At 42.7% G+C, this 23,577-nt stretch overlaps 1 protein-coding gene across 2 annotated transcripts in view; it reads left to right on the top strand.

The window, feature by feature from the left end:
- LOC147726898 (solute carrier organic anion transporter family member 4C1-like) overlaps window positions 1-23,577 on the top strand; it is a 575,548-nt gene that overhangs the window by 522,163 nt on the left and 29,808 nt on the right. For both annotated transcript variants that reach the window (XM_086960969.1, XM_086960968.1), the window contains one exon: window positions 14,572-14,709. In XM_086960969.1, coding sequence (XP_086817095.1) covers window positions 14,572-14,709 — 138 coding nt within the window. The remainder of the gene's footprint in view (window positions 1-14,571; window positions 14,710-23,577) is intronic.

The following is a 23,577-nucleotide window of genomic DNA, read 5'->3' as shown; positions in this document are numbered from 1 at the left end:
CAGACAAGGTCGTGGATGGTCGCCCACCTGCCCTGCAGGGCCCACAGATCCCCTCATATTGCAAGTTTTCCAAACAGAAATTTCACCCTTCTGGTAGATTTTCTGTGCGATCATATTTCTTTTGTGAAGGTGAAGGCCCTAATCCAGATGAAAGTATGTTTTTGCTCTTCTAAGTAAGCCTTAGTTGTACACAATGGTTCGAAGATCAGGCCAATAAAACACTTAAGCTGATATGCTATCTGTCCCTTATTCCAATCTCGCTATCCATGATTACCGTTCCCAACCATACCTTGACTCAAAGCAAACCCAATTTATCTTTACTTCACGGGAAACTAAAACTTTGCTTTCACATGAACCACTGATCATTCAGTAAAGCGGCCAAAAATATGTTTTACAACAGTTTGTTTTGTGGAAAGAAATCTATTAAGTTATTCCATTTTGCCAAGAAAAAGAATGACGTTATGTAGACTTTTCTATTTTTTTGCCAATGTACCCGTTTCGCTAAGTTATGTTATTAGGCATCTATGTCTATAGTGAACATAAAGGGAAAACAATGCCACAGACCTAGACTTGGAATAGTGCGGGAGGTTTATTTATTTATTTATTTATTTTGCGATTTCTAAAGCGCCTGGTGACCCGTAGGCATCCCTGCGCTGTAAATCTGTGGAGACCCAAAAGAGGGGGAGAGGGAGTGAATTATTTGGGAAACAGAAGGGTTTTGAGTTTCTTACGGAACATAGTGTGAGAGGGTTCCAGACGTAGACTGCGAGGGAGTGAGTTCCATGCTGTGGAGGCTTTGACCGAAAAGCGACGACCACCGGTGCGAGCCTTCCTGAATTTAGGTACCGTGGCAAGATGTTCGGCGTCAGAGCGAAGGGGTCTGGAGGCTTTGTATGGAGTAACCATGTTTCTTAGCGCGGCTGGGCCAACTCCATTGATAAGCTTGTGGGTGGTGCACAGGGCCTTGAACTCTACTCTCTGGCGGACAGGGAGCCAGTGTAGGGCTTTGAGGGCAGGCTTTGCTGAAACTCTAGGGGGGAGGTTCATAATGAGCCTGGCCGCCGCATTTTGGGTGCGTTGGAGTTTGGCCAGGGTGTACTCAGGGGCCCCAAGATAGATGGCGTTGCTGTAATCGAGCCGGGCTAAGACAAGTCCCTGGACCTGTAATTTCCTGGATGGGAGGGGGAGAAGAGGTAGGATCTTGCGCACGGATCGCAGGAGACCGAAGCAGGTGACCAACAAGAGGGTTGGATAGGGCGATTGAGGGCGAGAGAGGAGAAAGCGAGCACATGTAATGGATTTTCATCACTTATTTACGTTTCCTCTCTAGTTCCACATCTCAGTTCTGTTTTTCAGATTCTTCTCTTTGTACCAGTTCCTTTCCTAGTTATTGCTCTTGGACTTTCATCCTTATCGTTCTGCAAAGGCCAGGGCCGTTAATGCTTTACTTGTTGCAAAGGGCAAGCAGTTTCCTTCCATAAAAATGACTCAGGATCTATTTGCATGCTCCAAAGTGACACTAACTGCTCCATGATAAACCTACTCTGATTAATGAAAGTCTAGTCCAGTCTAACGGGAATGTTTACAACATATTGATGCTTCCTGAAAGCCGGCCTGGCAAATAAATGAATAACTTAAGAAAAGTGAAACACTGAAGAAACATTATGTAATCCTATTGCGCCACAATCTGTCATAAATCTGTGGCTCTTTCTCAGAAAGCGGTACAAAAGGGGGTGGTGATGGACGGAGCATCTGAATCAACCAAACACTCACACCCAGTCAAAAGATCTGGGCTTAATCCATCACCGTTCTTTAGCCCACTCCGCCACCCCAGTTCAGACATGGCTATATGCAAATTAGTCTGACCCTGTGCCTCATGGGAACAGTCCAGCCCGAACTGCCAAGCCATGTCTTCCCTGGACCGGGAACAAGCTTCTGAGGACTGGTTTCTGGCATTCCAGCCGTCTTCAGCCCGGCTTGCTTGAATCCAGTGGCAAAGTGAGCAAGGGACTCACGTCTGAGCATACCCTGCCACACTTATGGCGGCCAAAAGCGGTACAAAAGGGGGTGGTGATGGACGGAGCATCTGAATCCATCACCACCCCCTTTTGTACCGCTTTCTCAGAAAGGTCTGCAAAGGTTTGCATATGAATGTACCTGTACTTTGCTCCATTTGAAATGGGAATCTCCAAACATTCTCAGCAAATCTGGTCGTGGGAACTATTTTCTCTAGTCTGATGATTTTTCTAAGTCCATGAGTTTTTAACTATAGAAATGCCTTAGCTTCTGACAAGGTTAGAACATCTAAAGAGAGAAGGTACAGTCCTGCTTTCTCAGTCAGTGAGATCTTCGCTCTGTGTAAAGACATAGGGGCAGATTTACAAGCCCCTTGCTCCACTTTTGCGTCACTTTTCCTATGTTAAAAGTGACGCAAAAGTGGCGCAAGGGGCGTGTATATCTGCCTCATAGAGGCCAGATTAACAGCCCTGTCACACAACACAGCGCAGCACACAAAGTTGCTGTGTTCATGACAGGAAGAGAGGGGAAAGCACCATGAGCCTCATTTATGAGGAATTGGCGATGGGCAGCGCCACCATTCTTCTTGCTGCACTGCACTACGCCAATGTGAAAGGGCAGGAATGCACCGTATTTATGAAATATGGTACATCCCTGTCCTTCACCGCTGTGCATGTGCACAGTTTGCGGCCTAGCGCCAATGTTGGCACAATGGTTGCATTTAAGCTGGGCTGCAGTGAGCCAATCAAATACTGCTGTAAGACAAGTTTTGACATGGAAAGAGGAAGACTCATGTTTTTTCCAGGTAAACAGAAGCTGAGTATCGTTAACACACACAATTACGTTAGCATCCAGGTCTTCAGCTATCCAGATGAGCGGTGACATATAGACATTGAACAACAGTGGGCTCAAGACCGATCCCTGGAGAACCCCGGTCAGATTTCTTGGTGATTGATGTAAAGCGGGGATCCAGACTTGCTGAGTTCTACCCTCCAGGAAAGAGTTCGGGCACTTCCTAGAAGAGCCAGTGATACCAATCTCTTGAAGGCAGGCCAGGAGCAGGGAGTGAGGCACAGTATCAAAAGCAGCTGACAGGTCAAAGAGGACCAGAGCTGCCCTGCCCCCGCTATCTAATGTTTCACGTATGGCTTCCGAGATTTCCAGCAGTGCAGATTCCGTTCTGTAGAAGGCTCTGAAACTGGATTGGGCTCGGTGAAGGAGGTCGTGCTGTTCCACAAACATGGTCAGTTGTTTGGTGACCACTTTTTCGCAAACCTTGGCCACAGCGGGGAGCAAAGAGATAGGACGATAGCTGACAGGGAGACATGGACGCCTTTTTTCGAAGAGGGATAATCATTGCTTGCTTCTAGGATGAGAGAACAGTGATGGATGCTAGAGAAGCATTATTCAACAAATGCTTGCGAGTATTGATCACAGCCGCTGCACTGGCAAAATGTTTGGCAGGCAAGGATTATAGTGGGAGCTGGATTTAAGAGTAGAAAGAGCGGCTAGTAATTCTGCCAGTGAGATGGATTCAAAGGAGGAAAATTTGGCACCGGTGAGGGGGGTGCTGATTGGCAATGTGCCATGTCTGCCGCCTGGCTGTTGCAGTAACCAAAGTGGGATTACAGTGCCTGAACCTTGTTTATAAAGAAATTGGAGAGTTCCTGGCACCATGCGAGGGATGGTATGTGGTTATTAGTCACCGCTTTAGGTGTTACATAACTTTGCACAGTATTAAACATTTCTTAGCATTATTGTCAGATAGGGCAATGCGTTCAGCGTAGTAGGCGCTCTCAGCTTGCACAATGGCGTTGTAGTAGGATTTTTGGGGCAGTTTGAGGGAGGCTTTGGCCTCAGGTAAATAGTCCTGTCTCCATTACTGTTCCAACCTTTTACATTGCTGTTTCTGCATTTTTAAAGAAATAGAGAACCAAGGTTTAGAAAGGGAAATGTTAGAGCATCTAGACCATTGTACGGGAGTAAGGCGCACCACTACCTTCTCAATCCAGTTATTGAAACTCCCCAGTGCAGTGTTCAGATCAACCCCTAAATCAGGTTGAGAACCATCAAGAGCACGACTGATCAAATTCTACGTTACCACCAGAAATATTGCTACTGAAGGTAAGTAACTTTTCTTTAGGGACAAAGAAAAAAAACACCCATAGAAAACAATGAAGATTATCCTGCAGAGTGTGATAGACCGCAACAAGGCACTTTTTTGGGTTGATGTGCTTTGAGTGTCAGGTAAAGCCTACCAATCCATCCCAGTCAACAGTTTCACTTTCTGACATTTTCAGATTTCACAATTTTCAGCAGTGAAGGGTAGTGCTGTCGAGCACAACCAGATTGCAAATGTAATTTTGCAGCCACACTCTTAATGGCCAAAGCAAAAGTCAAGTCTGAACAGCCCTGCTAGTTCTCCCAATGGCAGCACAATACACTCTTCTTGGGACAGCCTTCCTTCTTACCAGCCCTGGATGAAGTTAGGACACACCAGTGCCTGTCCTGGCTCCGAGTTGACTCCCTCTTCTTATTGAGCAGCCAGCAGGAGGCTAGCTTCCTTATCCTGCGAAGATATTTGGAAGTCAGCGTCTTAAGAGGAGAAAGGATTCCCGCAGTCCTTGTTTAGGTACCATTACATTCATAGTCTGCCATCAGTTGTAATCATATTGTTTTCTTAGATTCCAGCAGCACTTTGATTTTCAGTTGGTAGGAGCAGTAAGTTTTAGAAGTAACTCAGCAGTGACTAGCGGTGAGTTCAGAAACTGTAAAATTCCCACTCTGGCTAAAGCAGCTCTTCCTTCATTTTCTGGCTGTAGCTATCCCAGGAACCATCATGCTTGGTCTTTCTTAAATAGCGGACAGGAACTGTATGTAACAGTCGATTAGGTAGCAAGTCAATTGAACAGTGTTATAAGTACAGTTAAAAACATATGTAGCTCAAACTCCAGAATCAATCCATGGCATAGAAAGCAACTAGTTGGTTCTCTCGATTGCTGTTGTTGTGGGGCTGATTCTTACCCTAAAAGCACATTTTTAGTTTACTGTATGGCACTGTTTTGGTTTCTCCAAAAAGAGGGTTCTCTGGTTTTTTAATGTTCCAAGGTAAATTTGAAGGGAAATTCCTATTTTAAATTTCTATGTATCACATTTGAAGAGGGAAATGACTGCACACATCTGCACTTTATTTGGTGTTTGGTGGGCTAGTTTTTAGCTCCTCTTAGGGGAGTGGAGCAACATGTTTCCATTGTTGTATGTGCCGCCGCAGGGATGCCATTTTGTTGAGTTAGCACTCTAGCAGCTGGGATGACTGGTGGCCTTCCTCCTTTGTCCCTTTGTATTCACTATTTAATGCAGTCTATGACCCGTACGCCAGCATAGACTCCAACTAGCTGTTTCTCTTGATTGCTGTTATTGTGTGGCTGATTCTTAAACTAAAAGGGTGAGTTTTGGTATTAATGTGTAGGACTGTTTTTTTTTCAAAAGGAGGGTTCTCTATTTTTTAAGTGTTAAAAGGGCAATTCCTGTTTTTAATTTTTATGTATCACATGTTAAGGGCGCAACTTCTGGACAAATCTGCACTTTATCTGGCCCTTGGGGGCAAATTTACATCTGCTCTTCGGGGAGTGAAATGCCATTTTTCCTTTGTTGTATGTGTCACCACAGCTGAGATGACTAGTGCCCATCCTCCTTTCTCCCAATTTTTTCACTATTAAATGCAGCTTATGCTGTGGACGCGCAGTGTAGACTGAAACTAGTTGTTTCTCTCGATTGTTGCTGTTGTGGGGCTGATTCTTACCCTAAAAGGGGGATTTTTGGCTTTACTGTGTGGGACTGTTTTCTTCTTTTCAAAAGGAGGTGTTTCAAGTGCTCAAAGTGAAATGTTTTAATATTTTAATTATCACATGTTAAGAGGTACTCTTCTATGTGGGACCAATTTTTATCTGCTCTTTGGGGAGTGGAGCACCATTTTCCTTTGTTGGCCTCAGAAATGCCGTTTTGTTCAGTTAGGATCTAGCAGCTGGAACCTCTGGCACCACTCCTTCTGTCCCCGCTTTTTTCACTATTCAGTGCAGCCTATGCTGCGGACGCGTGTAGCGAGTTCACTGCTGGTGCACCAAAGGCAATGCCGTCTGTGCTCGTCTGTGCTGGATCACATCCAACACCAGCTTTGCTGTTTGTTTGTCTACTTTCTCCCCTCAGGTGAGAGCCTGTTCTAGGGAGGTGCTTCTAAGATTAGGAAGCAGTATTTGCCTCCCTTCAAGGGTCTTTTAACCTTGCATAGATCATGACAAATTGTTGCATCTGTGACTCTTGTGGGTTTGCGCTGCCTTGCTCACTGGGTGAATCCTTAGTGAGATTGAATACCCACTGCAAACTGAGTAACTCGCAAGATTTACCGATGTCACCCCTTCCTGATGAGCAGCCTTTATATAGGGCCTGTATCATGACCTGTAGATCACTTCCTAAACACTCCTCTGATGTGTTTTTATCAACTATCCGATATACCTGGGATTTTCCATTTTTGACTGAAACGTGACTGAAGGAAACTTCAGCACCTGATATAGCACTTGCCAGTCCCAAAGGATATCACATGCTATGTGTTAACTATGAAGGAAGTAAAATGTGAGGTGGAGTCACTGTCAAATTTAGGGACTCTTTTGAAGGAACCTCAACCCCATTGAGGCAAGCAGGGAATTAGGAAAGCCTAATTTTTAGCTTTAAAGTGGCTACCTCTTTTTTATTGTCAGAATTCCTGATATATAGACTCCCATTGTCGAATTAGTTGTTTTCTCCAACAGTTTGACACCATTTCTTACTTGTCCTTTCAATCTATCAATTTTACTGTTCTCTGGTATTTTAATCTTCATGTGAATGACCCCAAATGCTCTCATGCTGCCCAGCTCAGACTCACTTTGCAGGCATGAACCTCCCACAATTGGTCCTGTCCCTTACACATAAGGCAGGAAACAGTCTCAGTCTGACTTGTTCCAATGTCACTGATTTGAAGCTTTGCTGGCTGAGTATCTGATTTGGTTGGATCATTTTCCCATTCCTTTCTCCTTTTATAGAGTGTCAAAACTGAGAAGCTAGATATCCCTCCAGCTCTTACCAGAGGATAGCATGAAATCTTAGAGGCACCTTTCTCCCAAATCCTACAATCCACTTCCCATTCTCTAATGGGGGTTCTTGATATGAATGTGGACAATTTTAATAAATGGATCCCCTATGCAATTGATCGTGTGATGCCACTGAAACCACGGCCTTCCTGGTTCTCCCTTTCACTAAGGGAAATCTCGCACAACCTCATCATCCTCTCTTCTCCAATTTTCTCATGATTCCAGAGGACGTTTGCCTGAAGGAACTATAGAAATGTAAATCAGGTTTCCCTGTGGACCCTTGCCCACACTGAATTGTTAGGATGATCTCCCATAACATTAACCCAATGCTCAATAAACTTTGGAACACCTCCTTGGAAGTAGGTTGTTTCCCTCTGATTGGAAACAAGCTTTCCCCTTGCCCTTTCTTAAGAAACCAAATGAAGACCTGCATTCTGAACAATTTCAGACCCATATCCTTTTTGCGGACGGCTGGTGAAATCTTGAAGAAATTGTGGAAATGAATGGTCTACTTCATAACTCACAGTCGTGCTTTCAACCTGCATTACTGGAGGTTACAGAGTACATTAAAGAGAACCTGGACTGTGGACCTTAGCGATGGTGGTTTTGTTGGACCTGCCTGCTCTGTTCAATATGGTCTCTCATGTCACCCAATTAGACAGACTTAGTTCAGCAGGTATCAAAGGCAGGGCTCTCTCTTGGGTGAAACATTTCTTATGGCTGCTTTGATTTCCAATCGAAAGTGCATGAAGGTGCCTGCACCATTCCAACACTTTGAGCATGTCTGCGTGAGTTAAAGTGAGAGACAGTCAGGGAAGGAGTAAGTCAGAGTGAGTGAGAATGAGTGATCGTAAGGATGAGTATGGGTGATAATGAATGAGATTGAATGAAAGAGAATGACAGAGTGTAACTGAGTTTTACTGTGTTTGAGGCACAGTAAGACAGTAATTCAAATTGAGTCTGAATGAGTGGCACTGAGTGGGACAGAGTGGGTCTGAGTAGAATGAGTGAGATTGTGTGAATTAGTGAGACAGAGTGAGATTGAGTGAGTATGAGTGAGTCAGAGGGAGACAGTAAACTTAAGGGGTTATTAACAAGAGGCATATGCGGTCAGAGAGTCACTTTTGTAGACATTCCGGTGGCTCAGGCCTCTCAGTCATATCTCTGTAGGCGATGCAAAGCCACCCTGTGTGGATTTGCATGGTCTCATAGATATGAAGTAAGACAAAGCAGCTCTTAGTGATGCATGCCTTATTCTGAGTCAAGGAGGTGTTCCATGAGCAATGCTGTGGGTGCTCCACCGCAACAACCATGGATTTTGACGCTACTCCAAATTTACAAAGTCACGTAAAACTGGGGCAGTGCCAAAACATTATGCCTCCCAAGAGCCCAGGTGTAACAAGGAGAAATGGTTGGTGCTGCAGAATACAGCAAACATAGAATGAGGAACAAACCTCAGTGGATTGTTTTTATGCTGGAAGGTGTCCCTTCCTGAACAAAAACAATCCTTCCAACAATGCAGAACAAGTGTGCCTGTGTTGGTGATAGGCACCAAATTAAGCACCATTGGTGGCTGAAAGGATAGAAATGCATGGCATCTCGTAGATACAGTGCGTTCCTGCCCTTTCGATTTGGTGTAGGGCAGCACAGACAAAAAACTTGCAGCACTGCCCTATGTCAAATCGTTGTAAATGAGGCCCTTAGGGCAAGAAAGTGTGAGCGAACCCGTGAAGAATGAGCTCATTAGGGTTAAAACCAAGGATTATGCCCCACCTTTTTTAAAGGTCACCAGCCACCACTGCATAGTAGCCAGCATTCAAATTTCCCAATGTAAAGAAGTTTAACAACAAGCAGGTTCACTGCTAAAATGATTGGAAACCAGACTGGTATGTCCAGTCTGGTATGTTTAAAGGATGCCTCTTTCAGTGAAACGTTCAATGCAAAGAGATGTAATATTACTTGTGGACATATACAAAAAATCTGTTTCCATAATTTAAGTTTCCTCAGATAAAGCTTTGACAGAATCATCTGACATTGATAAAGCATTCACTGAATATCAATCTTGCCTGTATTCCCAAGCAGCAGGTGTGCATATTAATACGTTTCCTATACATAATACTTCAGTCACTTTTTCACGTAGTGCTTGAAAAAAATCGAGAGCTCCCCATTCTGTTAAAAAAATAAACAGGTCATTTTAATACACCCCCATGTTAGACCTGTTGGCCTTAGGGTGGCCTTCCCCCAAATGTTTTGCATTACTTCTCCATTTTTGCTGATCTCACTTTTGTTGGTCATAGGACTCTGTTCACTTTTCTACTGCTAATCAGTGTGAAAGGGCTTGTGCTCTATCCTTTAAACATGATAGACTTGGCCTACACCCAATTGGCACATTTAATTTATCCGTAAGTCACTAGTAAAAAGGTGCTACATGTACCCAGTGCCTGGTCATTAAATGCTATTAGTAGGCCTGCAGCACTGATTGTGCCACCCACTTAAGTAGCCCTTTAAACATGTCTCTGATCTGTCATTGCAGCCTTTGTGTGCAGCTTAAGCTACAAGTTTCGACCTGGCAAAGTTCACCTTTTGCTAGGCCTAAACCTTCCTTATTATTACTTGTAAGTCACACCTTGTGTAGGCCCTAAACAACTCATAGGGCAGGGTGCAGTGTATTTAAAAGTTGCACATGTAGTTTTAACTTTTTCATGACCTGGTAGTGAAAAACTCTGAAATTCACTTTTCAGCACTGCAAGGCCTATCTATAGGTTAACATTGGTTTAAAGCTTTTAAGAAGTGATAACATTCAATTAGGAGCAGGTTGTAATATCAAGTTTGATGTCAAAAGAATAGTCTCTTACAGCTCCCTTCAATGGTAAAGTTAGATTTTAATTCACAATTCTGAAAATGCCACTTTAACCCCTTCGATGCTAATGACGGAACGGTTCCGTCATGAGGCACAGTGAAGCTGTGCTCATGATGGAACCGTTCCGTCATGACCACACCCATTATCATTGACCCTCAGCACAGGAGGGGAATATGTCAAGCAGTGATGGGGTTAAGAAAGTTGTCTTAGCATCACATCAGCAACTTAATTGAAGGTTAAACAATGGTTTTATATTTGGAAAATACATTTCAAAAGACAGATGTTTATATATATTTGTCAAATTTTTATAAAAAAAATACCAATTCAAACTTGAAAACACAGGGGTTCAGAATATATTTTGCATACTACATTGACACTGATCATTGCAGTACTTTTAAAAATTAGAAAGCTATTAGTCAATGTATTTAAAGCCCATTTTCTTAATATACAGCTCGAATCTGTTACAAAACAGAATGGCTAGTCTCTAACTAAATGTTTAACAGTGGCTAAAAAGAAAGATGGGCTATGCCTCAACGTTTCAGTCTCAGTTGTTGTACATCTGTGAGACCATCTTCAGGACTGTATACGTGAAGATATGAGGTCAAGAGGCGTATGAATGGCTGAGACTGCTTGTGTGTACTAGCAAAAAGTCAAACAATGTGAAAGCACCAGGAAATTCTTTCGGTCCCACTATAGAGTTTGTAGCGGTAATGTGTGGACTGCTTCTATTTCTGGGTAACTCAGCATATGTATGAGTCTTCAATGCAATTGACCATCTATTGTTTAAGATTAGGTCTCTGGAGCCTAGTCAACACCAGTCTGAAAGCCGAGCAAGTTAGATAGTTTTGCAGCGATCCTGTTATGAATTAAACTGCACAACGCAAACCCAGTGAACTTTCACCACAGACTACGGTATGATAAAAATGTATCTGCTCTCTTCCCATATTATAATAATCTCCTTGCTTGACCAGGCTCCTGAGGCTTGTTCTTAAACAACAGCCTCTTGACCTTACAGGGAGTCTATTATCTTCATGAAAATATACAATTCTGAAGATGGTCTCACAGATGTACAGCAACTGAAATGTCAAGCACATAACCGATGCATAAGCCAACTTTCTTTTTAATCATTGTTAAAGCTATTCTATAACCTTCAATTAAGTTGCAATGCCATGCTAAGACATCTTGCATGATCTACACATTAATTTGTAAATCTGTTTTCTGAACAAATCCCTTGTTGCTTTTCTTACCTACCTGACAGTAAGTACTCAAGTCCAGAAGGCAATATTGGATTGCTCTTGTGTATGTTTAATACTTTTAGAAAGTTGCCATTATCTTGTCCCAACCATTTGTTGTCTGCAGCCTGAATCCTGGGTCACAAAACTAAGTGTAGCTGACAGGTGGTCTTTGTGTATTGCTCCCAGAGAGTGAAACAAATGGCCATAGGTGTTGGCAGAATGGCCCTTCTTTGACGTGATGAGTGAGAGGGGCTGTTACCTACCACACTTGCACATCACGAAGATTCTGCCTGGGTGCACTCACAAATAGTTTGTCACTGATATTTTGGACCCCCAGACAAGCTAGGGCAGGGAGGCAAGACATTCCAAACACCTGTGGTGTTCAGACATGGCATATAGTTATTTTGTTATAATTTATTTATCATTTTTCATACAACATAAAACATTTCCATTCACTAACCTCAAAAGTAAACAAAGGTCAATCACATAAGGATTAACACAGATGACACTGTACCAGAAAATCAAATATTGGGGTTCATTTGTTAGTGGTGTTGCAGGCCAATAACAAGAAATCCTCAGGGGTCCTAGCCGTTATGGGGTGCAGGTTATGGCATCAGCAGGCTGTCATAGTCATCAGCTATCATGGGTGGTGTCATACTGTGGCATCTCTCAGTGTTTTTACACTTTTCTGGACCTCTACAATTTTATATGGCATTGTCAGGCATGTTTACCTCGCTTTCCATAGGTGGGTGACATGTCGGTAGGAGCCTTTAGACCTTCCCGGCTTCCTCCAAATCTTGTGCGTGGTAACATTTATATGAGTCCTATTTGTGGGTCTGGTGGTTGGGGAGGTTCTGCATACATGTCAAGCTGTTTGTTGAAGTAAGCCATGACCTCTTCTACTCATTGCATGAAACGTATCTAGTGACCTTGTCCCCAGTAGCAGGCTATTAGACTTTTGATAGTAGTAAAGCTAGTGCCAGGAGTTTGTTATGTGCCATATTGATTTTTTTGATCCAACCAAGTATGGCCTCTCCTGTGTCCAGTGCAATGTTGCATTCAAGCATTTGTTTCAGTGAGTATAATATATCTGTCCAGTATATTCTCACTCTCGGACAGGACCATGACAGATGCAAAAATTTGCCTCTGGGCCTCACATCTTAAACAGTTAGGACTTGATTCACAAAGGACCTCCGTATTTGTGGTCGAGGTCATCCAGTTGTGGCAGGGGGCCCACTCTCCGTGATGAGGAACTACAATTCAGATGTCCCGCCACGGGTGCGGGCCCCCCACCACAAATGTGGGGTCTCAGCCATGAGTTTAGAGGTCCTTTCCGAATCAGACCCATAGAATCTGCTCAAAAGTCAATGCAATGAAAAAGCCCTGGGGGTGTAGTGGGCTCTATGCAGGAATTTAAAATGTATGATACCCTGCCTCAGCTAGAAGTCATCATGCGCATTTGCGTACAGCAATCTTTCCAGCCACTCCAGGTTTTCTCCTGTCTAGTTTCTGCTACCATCCCACTCTCACCAACTTAGCTCCCTCCGCTAGGCTTTCGATTGTTGTCGGGTATAAGAGTGAGATTAAATATTTTGTGGTATTGTTAGTGAGAAATGTATCTTGCGCTGACAATGACTAGGGATCCATGGGAAACGTGGGACCCACCAGTCTGCTGGTCCCCCGTAGTTAGTAATAGAGGAATGAATCTAATGGATGGGGGTTGGTTGTACCACAAAAATACTCCAGCGTTAGGAATATTTCATTCTTGGATAGGTCAACACGCCACTCGATGTCCAATTTACTCAGTTGTGACCAAGCTTTGGATTCTTGGTTGGCATCTTTGTCCGTGGTCTTCTCATAACATGAAGCTTGATGGCAAGGCTCGGTCCACATATTGGACACAAATGTTTTCCGTTAGAAATTTTGTTTAACTATTGTTCTAGGCATAATAAACGTAGGTGTAAGGCACAACGATGCTCAGAACTTGTTATGTGAATCAGAAGGACATTCAGTAGTTATTCAATCCTAAGGCAGGAGCAAGGCATAATTACGGAAAAAAACTTACTGAATCAGGGCCATTTATTTGCCCTTTGCGGATTCACTTAACGTTTTGAGTTCAATACCATTCTACAATTGTGGCCCTAGTTCACAAAGCGTTTTCTATGAGTTGTTATGCCTTATTCCTATCTCAGGTGTTAATTATTTGTGAATGTTGTAGCCTAATTCACCAAGCGTTATCTGTGAGTACCTGTGTCTTATTTAAGGCTTATTTTAATTTACTAACGGATTTGCTGAAATAAGACAGGTTTATAGACAAGGGTGATGAGCAAATCATATCTTAGCCTCTAGTAAATTATAACCACTCAAAAAATGCATCGTGAATCAAGCTTGGAAACTGAAGAGTGCACCTAAGATAAGAACAACTACTCATGGAAAAAGCTTTGTGAATCTAATACGGAGCACAGTGTACCACCTGCTGGTTCCAAACCTGGATTGTGAACAAATATGCAATTAACAATGCAAAATATTGAAATGAGTTGAATTGCAACATGCCCATTACAGGAGGTCGTAAACCATATGTCTCATGAATATTAATTAGGCTGGTCGCTATTTGCAACCCCTATTGATTGGCTGCCAATACAGGGATGGTGACCTACAGGGAACAGCATTTGCACTCGCAAATCTTTAATATCGATCCCGCTTCCATTCAAGGATCTGGTGCTGCTTCAAGACAATGTTCCATTATTGGCAAAGTTCTCGGGGAAAGCTGACTGTGGTCCTTGGATCACAGCTTACTTCTCCAAAACCACAAGCCATGGATATCAAAATGTAAGCTGCCCCTCAAGGACAGCTTTCCCTTTGTGAATCTTTTACTAACCATAAAAGACTTGGTAAATTTCCACTGCTTTGCTACCACAATTGTAACCAACAACCATTGATGCATTTCTTTATAAATTGGAATAAGTAGGGAATGCCCCTGTCATGCTCTCTCCTAATGCCGATTTGTAATGAGCCGCAAAAGGCATTTTGTAAGTAGGAAAGGAATGTCGGATTTGTAACACTCCTTTGATACATTCTGTGCCTATTATGCATCACTAAGTCTGTAGCTTTGTGAATCACAGGCGTTGGGGGCTCAAAATGCAGTGAGGGTTCATATCTGTGATGTAGGGATGTGTTGTGTTACTGTGCTAGTAAGGTAACAAAAACACTTGGACAAAACAAAGAACCTCCTCCCACAAATGTACTTAAAATACAATGTTTAAACGTTACAGAATATTTAAGTTTCTTACATTGTGTGGCACATTTACTTACATAAAATGTGTACTTTTTCCAATAGGTGCTATTCCTGGTCCAATTCTGTTTGGTTTGACAATAGACAGCTCTTGTATTCTGTGGGACATTAAACCTTGTGGGGGAAACGGAGCCTGTTGGACCTATGATAACGATAAAATGTCCGATTTGTTAGTAATAATAAGTAAGTATCTGTTTTTTAACAATACATTTATGTGGTGTTTATTTTCATATGCTATACATGTTTGCTTTCTCTAAGAATAATAACATATTTTATGAATATTGTTTAGTAAATGAGGTGACACTTGAAATAGGGGTGAAAACTAATAGAATGTAAATTTATCATGCATTTCAATATCACTGATGTTTAAATGACTGTCTATAGAACTGGAGTTGCAAGGAGCATTGCTGCCACGCTCTTTGACCCTAATTTCAATACTTGCCCTTGAAGATCAAAGCCAGACAACCTGAGTAAATGACAAAATATTCAATAGAGAAACGCACTGGAAAGTAATGTGTCCTTCTTTGGAAGAGAATATTTTTTTTTTATTAGCAAATATTTACCTTGATTCAACATGGAAGTTCAAGCCGTGTTCCAATGAATCCAACTGTGTTGTTGGAGTATTAATATAAATATTTGGAGATGCAGGATTGTGATGAAGTTACTTCATTGTGTATGAACTTGGATCTCGTGTTTCACAACGTTGAATAATGGCAAAATCCAGCAAACAAGAAAGTGAAAGGCTTTGCCCTCTTGTGAAGTACCTTGCAACCTAATGAAGATTTCTGCGGCAGCATTTTGTTGCCAGAGAGGGTGTGATAGTGGGAGGTGGTGCCTCTGTTTATGGTGGTCAATCAGAGAATGTATGGCCCAACTTCTAAATATTGCAGAAAGGTCAGGTCAATCGCAGTCATTTCTGCTTTTTTTTGTGAGTTTCCTTTTAAACTTTTTAAAGAAACCTGAGGAGTATATCATATCAACGTGTTTTTCCGTCCATTTCAAATCCTTACAGCACAGTAGGTTTTACACTTCACTTACAACTAAGTTCTAATATATGACACTAAAAAAAATCACAAAATCTAGCATAGCAAAACACGTAAATAGATCCCAATCAGAACACTACTGTCTTGTTCTGAATACATATCTTACCTTGTTTGAGGGTCATATGAATAGATGAGGAACACTACCGGCTTTTGATTACCATTTTCGTTCTTGTCTTAGTTTGTGCAAACTAAACAAAACCCAGTCCATACTGTAACGGATCTGTTGTCTGTCCTGCATTTTCTGGTTCACGTTGAGCTACAAACCAGAATATCTCGACCACGATGAATTAGATATATAGATTCGATGTAGGTCCTCGTCTTCAATAATGAGCTTATATTTTCGTTTTCTTTCATTACGGCATTGTATGGTTTACTATGCTGCAGCTTCAATAACATATATTATTATTACAATGGCTAAAATATTTCTCATATTGTTTTTTTTCTTATTATTTTACGATATTTTGTACACAACAAAATGTAACGTGGGCCGGGTTCTTTTCTTTTTTGCCTCAGGGATGTTTTTGGAAGCCTAGAGGAAAATAAATGTTGCAAATATAACACATATTCACCTTTTTACACTCAATGTCGGATGCCAGGAGTTTGGTGTAAAATATGATTTTTTGCTACAAATGTTTCCTCTATGAAAAATGATGCAATAACATTATATATAAACATTCTAACTTTACAAAAATTGACTTGTTTAAATGTTACAAACTGAAGTTAGAATTGACCTCTAACATTACAAGTAGGTTTTTTTAATAAAAATTTAATTAGTCAGTAAAAAGCAGTAGTGGCTCCTGGAGGGAGTGCTGCCGGGTGATGACACAGGGCGAGGTAGGGGCAGGGTGGGGGCTAGTAAACTCCGGATTATGGTAGAACGGAGGTATTTATACAAATAAATAAATAGAATGAATTTCATTGCGCGCGCTTCATCGTATTTGGCGATGCAGCGCGCGCAACAAAATTTGTTTTATTAATTTATTTGTATACTTATCTCAGTTCGGCCATGATCAGAAGTTTACAACCCACCCACCCTGCCCCTCCCCCACCTTGCGTCACCGCCCGGCAGCACTCCCTCCAGGAGTCCCTACTGGTAAAAAGTAGAAGAAAATTGGTTTTAACGTTTTACCAACCAATCCCAATCTTTTTCTAGTCCAGTTTATTATATCTGCTAAAGATACTGCTACAGGCCACAAGTTTGACTGTTGATCAGACCCGGGACCAGGGTTCAATTCCCGACGCGGCAGGGTCTTGAGCTCAAATGCCCATGGACTCGATAATTCTCGCTTCGGTGCCTGACCTAATCATGGGTTCACACTCTGCAACTCTGGGCATTAAGCTTGCTTAATCTCTACAACGGCCCCCCTGCGGCGGGATGCCTGGCTTTCACCTTGGGGATGCCCTGTAGGGGCTATCTCACAGGGAAAAGCCAGGACGGGTTCCTAAGGCAAGCGCGGAGATACCCCTTCGGGGGTCGATTCTGGCGCTATATAAGAAACATAATAATAATAATAGTAACGACACAGCCATTTTGTATTTTAATACACTATCAGCTATTAGCCAGGAAGCTAACTCAAAGACACAGTCTTCAAAGATTCTGGATTGAACTGAATACTACATTATTAAAGCATGGTAGGAAAGGCTCATGGCCTAATTACAACTTTGGAGGTGTGGAAGAGGGCTGCCATGCCGCCCCACTCCCACTCTGCCAAAGCCGTACTGACACCACCCACCAGATAATGAGTTTCCTCATCGGTGGCCATTACAAAATGCAACGCAATGGGAGCGCCAAAGGCCGTTATAGCACGGCACGGACTGTGCAGTCCATGCTGTGCAGGAAAGGGGGAGAATGCACACAAGGGAGGCCAGTATTTCTTTCGTACAAGGTGTTTGAAGGAGTATAATTTAGGAAGAGTTGCATCAGGTATTTGCAGTGCTACAGTGTTTTGTGAGAAGTAGGCCTGGCATATGCTGTCCACTATTCTAGTGGGCACCTTGCACCAGTCCAAACAACCCCTTATTGATGGTAGGTTAAAGACAACCTTAAAGAAAGCTATCCTAGTGGTAGCTGTGGAGAGCAGCATTCAGGCTGAGTATTGAAGGAATGTAAAGCAGCTTGTTTTACCAGTTTATAATCTCGTGAATGACCAAATGAAAGGAGAACCACACCAGGTATATATATAAAATGTATGTATTTATTCTAAACACACTCCTCTAGTCTCTTTATGAGGCTAGAGGCAAAAGTACATCAGTGAAACTTATTTCTCACACAGTAAATTTACACAGCATAAGTTTAGCCCTAGGGGCCTCACAAACCATATACTAAGAAAGTGGTATAAGAACCAGGACTGTCATAGATACAAGGCCTAGAGCCTGTAGAACCACTAGGGCCATCAGGAACCACCCAAGGTAGTGACACAGGGGACAGACGCGAATCACAATTTACTTCTATTGGGAAAGTCGCGGTTGGAAAATTACAAAAGAAGGCCCTTAGAAGAGGATTTGGAGCAAACCCCTTTAGAACTAGGCAGTTCTAGAGTCAATACCCATGGGAGCACCAGAGTACTTGTGTTACCTCACCCAGGGAAACCGGGTGCATAGGTATCTTTTCGTCTCAGGTTTCGTTGTCGTTTTCAATGGCAAGCTGCGAGAAAGTGCTGTAGGCGACCAAGTCGAAAGTTTTCGGATGGATCCAAGCCTGGATCGGAGTCGAGAAGAACATGAAAGCACAGGTGACTGAGTCTGGGTCACTAGCCAGTGACAAGAAAGGCAAAGAGAAGATGCCAACCAATGTCGGGTGCTTGCAGGTGAAGAAGGTGGAGCTTGACTCTTCAGCCACGAGGACCAGGAGGCATCGACGACAACCAGGAGCTGTATTCGAGCTGTGCCAAGAAGGATGTCGAGGGCTGCAGTGTCAGATTCCGGATGGGACCCAACAAGCCTAAGCAACATCAACCCACACAGAAAGCAGAGATTGGCTTTGGTGCAGACCAGCAAGGTCTGAAGGACTCACCCTTTGGAGGAGAGTCAGGGCACATCTGAAGGAAGCAGGAAAGCCCAAGAAACAGAAGAGTTACTTTTGTGGGGACTCACTAGTCAACGGACCAGGGATCGGGAAGGAGCCTCGAGCAAAAATGCTAGAAGCGGGCCCGCGGAACACTCCTGGAGTGTAGGCCCACAATCTTCAGTGCAGATGGTGCTCATGGCTTGGACTACAAGTAGCCCAATGCACAACTTCGGAAAAGATCCGGTCCTAAGTCTCTTGTGATGGCTACAGGTCTCAGCTTAATACACTGTTGAAGTTCCAGGATATATGTTGCAGAGTTTCTTCAAGGGTAATCTAAAGTCCTAGGGACTGGGTTCCTATACTTATACTAAGTTTAGGGGTTGGACTTACTCTAGGGACCCACCAGTGGGTGGATCCAGGGAGTGGGTGGTTACACCCCTTTCCCTTTATCCAGTTTCACGCCAGAACAGGGGCTGAGTGCAGCTGCAACCGGTTTGAACTGGGGTATGCACAGGGACACCCAGTGTGCCCCCAGCACTATCTGAAAAGCATTCACCTGAATGCACCCACCCAGCCCCAATACACTAAAGCCTATCTGGGGAGGTGGCTAGACCTCCCTGTGACAGGAATCCTATTGTCCATGCCTTCCCTACCGGAGTTTCGTCCAGCAGCAGGAGGTCAGACTCGTGTCTGTGGCTGCGGCATCCATTTCGTGATGCTGGGGCTCTTTTAAACTATTACCGTTAGGTAAGTGTGTACATTTCTTCTCCTTCTAGAAGGGTGGAATTCTACCCCCGCCGCCAGAACTGGGGGTAGGATTCCAAAGTGTTTGACACCAAACACAACATGTTTCCATGCCACCATTCCAAAGTTAGCATTTACTGCGAGGTTATAATGCACTTAAGAGTATATGGTCTGGCTGCATCACAGAACAAATACAGGAAATAGATTCCGAAAGCTGCAGAGGGGGCCTGCTCATGCATGGGCACCCTCTCACACAAAACCAAGGACTGATAAGGCCTGCCATAGGAGTGACTTATAGGCTTATATGTGTCAGTGATTGGAGGGTAAATATAGGTAGCCTACATCTTAGTAAGGGGTGCATGCACCACCTTACCCAGGCTGCAGTAGCAGACCTGTGATGAAATTTTGGAAGGCTTCCCAGGGGTGGCATAATACATGCTTCAGCCCCTAGTAGACCTCTGTGGTACCTATGCCCTTTGTTACCTAATGTACCATGTACTAGGACCTCACAAGGGTAACCCAGTAACCATTCTAGAGTATACCTAATGTACATGCAATCAATTTAGAGAGAAGCCACTGGAGTGAACCAGTCTTTTAACCTTCAGAGGAGAATATGCCTATCAACACTGAATGGGGTAATTAAAACATGTTGTTAAAAGCACCAACATACAGTCAGTCAAAATAGGCAATTCCCACAAATACTGAAAACAAAAACACACAACGGCGCCAAAGAATATTCACATTTATGAACTGTGGATAGTGATAAAGGGGCATTGAGGATCCATGCATCTTCTGTGAACTAAGGGAATGTCGGCATAACTAGGGTAGGTCAATTGTTTTACAGAGGAAGTCTGGGAGCGTACATCTCCTCCACGTACTACTACAAGTACCGCAATACATTTGGGGGCATATTTACAAGGGCATTGCACCATCAGAGAGTCACTTTTTATGGTGCTCTGGTGACGCAACGCCCTGCTTCATATTTACAAAGTGGTGCTAAGCCACTTTGCGTGGCTTAATGCTGCATTGTACATATCGTACCCTTTCACACAGTTTTCTGTGTTAAATGGGCATTCAATGGGTGTTGCTGTGGGCGTTCCGGCACAACACCCATTGCCTTTTGACACTGCCCCAGATTTGCAAGAATCTGTAAGTCTGAGGCAGTACCAAAAAGGCGTTAGAGTGGTGCAACGAGGATAAATACTTTTATTTCTCCTCGTTTTTTGCTCTTTCTATGTATGCTACATTCTGCAGCATACCTAGATGGAGCAAATTGCCTTTAATGAAGGTTCCCCTTCCTGCACATAAACAATCATCCCTGCAATGCAGGAACCCTTCCACTATGGCTCAAGGGTATCTGAATTGGCGCTAGGCAGCTTTTATAGCGCCAGAGCAAGGAAAAACACGGGGGTGCACCGTATTTTAGTGACTATGGCACATCCCGGCATTTTTTTAATGATTCAGCGCGGCGCTGCTAAATTGCTTGTTGTGTCGCACTGCGTCACTTCTTTGTAAATATGTCCCTTTGCTTTACATAAAACATGGATTTATTTGCATAATTGTTTCATTCCTCAATGCAGTATCTTTCACACACAAAATCATACTAAGAGAACTTTTAAAAAATAAGCAAATAGACACAATTCGAAGATAGAACAATAAGCACTAACAATATACTAACGATTACACTTTAAAGGATAACAATTAACAGATGCTTTTTGGAAAACAACTATTATCTTAACTACAGTGCCATCCACGTATACAAGTTCCACAAAAGAGCAAGTCATGTTGAACGATAAGATTAAAATAGATAGAAAATAGTACCATAATTACCATGTTGTATTGCTATAAACGCGTTTTTTTCTCTGCACACACATAATAAAAACACGACAACACATTTATAATGAATAGAGGACATAGGTACATGTATCACAAGATAAGATCAACTCAGTGACTTGATTTATACAGTTTCTACAAAATGTGTTCAGATTTTTATGAAGGTATGTTCCTCCTCGGTCACCCAGAATCCGATTAGTTAAGAATGAGATTGGCCAACCTGGATTGGCCCCCAATTAGATTCTGCCTAGATAATGGTCTCTATACCCTGTCTCTTTGAAAAGGTTATCAATAAAACTGGCATCTTTATTTATTTTGAATGCCAACTTTTGGTAAGAATTTCTTATCTTTTACGATGCTTTCAACTGTTTTAAAAGATTATTTAAGGCAGTGACAACATTGCAATTTTACAATACAACCATGAATCCATTTGTTACAGATTTTTCAACTGTCTTTAGATCCCAGTTCATCACGTTTTCGAATCGGTTGTCAAAAAATTTAATCTCGTTCCAGTTATCAAGTAGATATAGAGGTTTTGGCTACAGTCGGGCTTAGTCTCGGTATGAAAAGGAAAAAAAGCATACAGAAAAGGCAGTAATCAGACGGGGACGGGAACAAACTAATTTGCATGTAGCCAGGTTCTGAGCTGGGATGGTGCAGTGAGCTAAAAAACTGTGATGGATCCAACCCTGATCTCTTGACTGGGTAAGAGTATTCTGCATCATTCAGAAACTCTGCCCATCACCACCCCCTTTCCAAAATCAGTAATCAGACGGGGCACAGATTGAATTATCTTTGAAAAATAGAGGAAATTAGTGGATTTATAGAAATCATTTTGACCTACTTAATGTAAGTTCAGAACAATTTTTAGCAATCCGTTGACTGCATGAGCAATGTATCCTTAACATGGTTTCATCATAGTAACTAAATTGGAGCTCTGTAACAGCATTCAGATAGAACTTCTCCCTGCCCTCAAATGTCTGCCTGCGCTGCATTATTGCACTACAGATTCCTCCCATGGCGCAGTTCGCATGGCTGTTGCTTTGTTCTGCTCTACGATGTAGCAAATTGTTGCCACCATAATGACTGAAATGCATTGTTAAATGAAGTTTCTTTAGGCTTGTGAACAATTGTGCAACAAAAAACACATATTCCTCAGATGAGAAGATGATCTGCAGTGGTGGAGCGGTGATCGTGCTGTTATCCCAGCTGCATCGCATCAGCCTTCGATGCATACATTGTGCGGAGCAGCACAACGATGATAATGGAACCCATCCTTACCTTCAAATGAGTACTTACAAGAAGAAGGACAGAACAGTAATCAATGAAGTTAGCTGTGGCGTTGACATGATTTACCCCCTTTCTGATGAGGAGGTGACCACAAGGTCCCGGACAATGGGATTCTTCACTCCTAGTTAATTAGGAAGTTCATGGAAGGTGGTGGGTTATTCAAAGTTACTCTAAGGGAAAGTGCTGCAAATTCTTAAGCTTCTTTTTAATCATGCTGTTTTCCCCCTAAATAATCCAGTGGTGCCTCTGAAGTTCTACACATTACTCCCTCATACCTCAACTATAGAAATATGGTAAATGTGTTGATTTGATTTTCTCAGAAATAAATCCGTGTATAACAGACACAACTCAGGCTTCAGTGGGTAGATGTCGAACTTCTAGACTGTGCGGTTGTGGCAATGAAAACCTTCATTAATTCACACTGTCTTTTGGTTGTTGGGAGCACCTGCATGTCACTCTCTGTTAGAGATTCCAGGTCAGGATCATTTCTAGGTGCGCTAAGGCACTCTACTTTCTCTTACTTAGAGAGTGTTGTAAAAGGCATTTTGCTCTTTCTTACCTACATTGTCTTCGAGATGAAGGTACTATAGAGAAGTGTGAAGATTCAAAGTATGAAGATTCCTAACAAGGTGACTCCCTGTTGATCGTTAGGAAGGACAAGCAGTTTTCCTTCTCAGCCTCAAAACTTAAAGATTGTGTGGCAGCTGCCACCTTGTAGATGGGCCATGAATAACTGACACTTAGCTGAGACATCTGTAGAGAACTGCATGGGCTAGCAGTGGAGCAGAGGGAGATGTGTAAGTGTCTCTGCATGGACCTCAAGCTTTTTACTGAATGGAAAAAACAGAACTCACCAGTGTTTATAAAGTTCCTTCAAATTCCAAAATGGGTACTCTACTTACACCAACGTTAGCAGAAATCAGTATTTACACTCACCCTACAGCTACTATCAACATTCATATTAAGAGTAGTGCTGACCCCAAATCATGGTCAGTGTCTTCTGCTCGAAAAATGTAAGGAGGTCTACTTCATCAAGCAAGTCTCCTTCCCATGTTCATGATTGTGGCTGCTGCAGTCTCAAACATACACACGTCTACCTCTTGCAGTGTGCTAGCCCCATCATACCATTTAGTC

The sequence above is a fragment of the Lissotriton vulgaris genome, chromosome 3_1, assembly GCF_964263255.1.
Source record: "Lissotriton vulgaris chromosome 3_1, aLisVul1.2, whole genome shotgun sequence".
Lineage (NCBI taxonomy): Eukaryota > Metazoa > Chordata > Amphibia > Caudata > Salamandridae > Lissotriton > Lissotriton vulgaris.
Note: the sequence above shows the minus strand (reverse complement) of the source record. Positions and strands in the feature narration are given on the sequence as shown.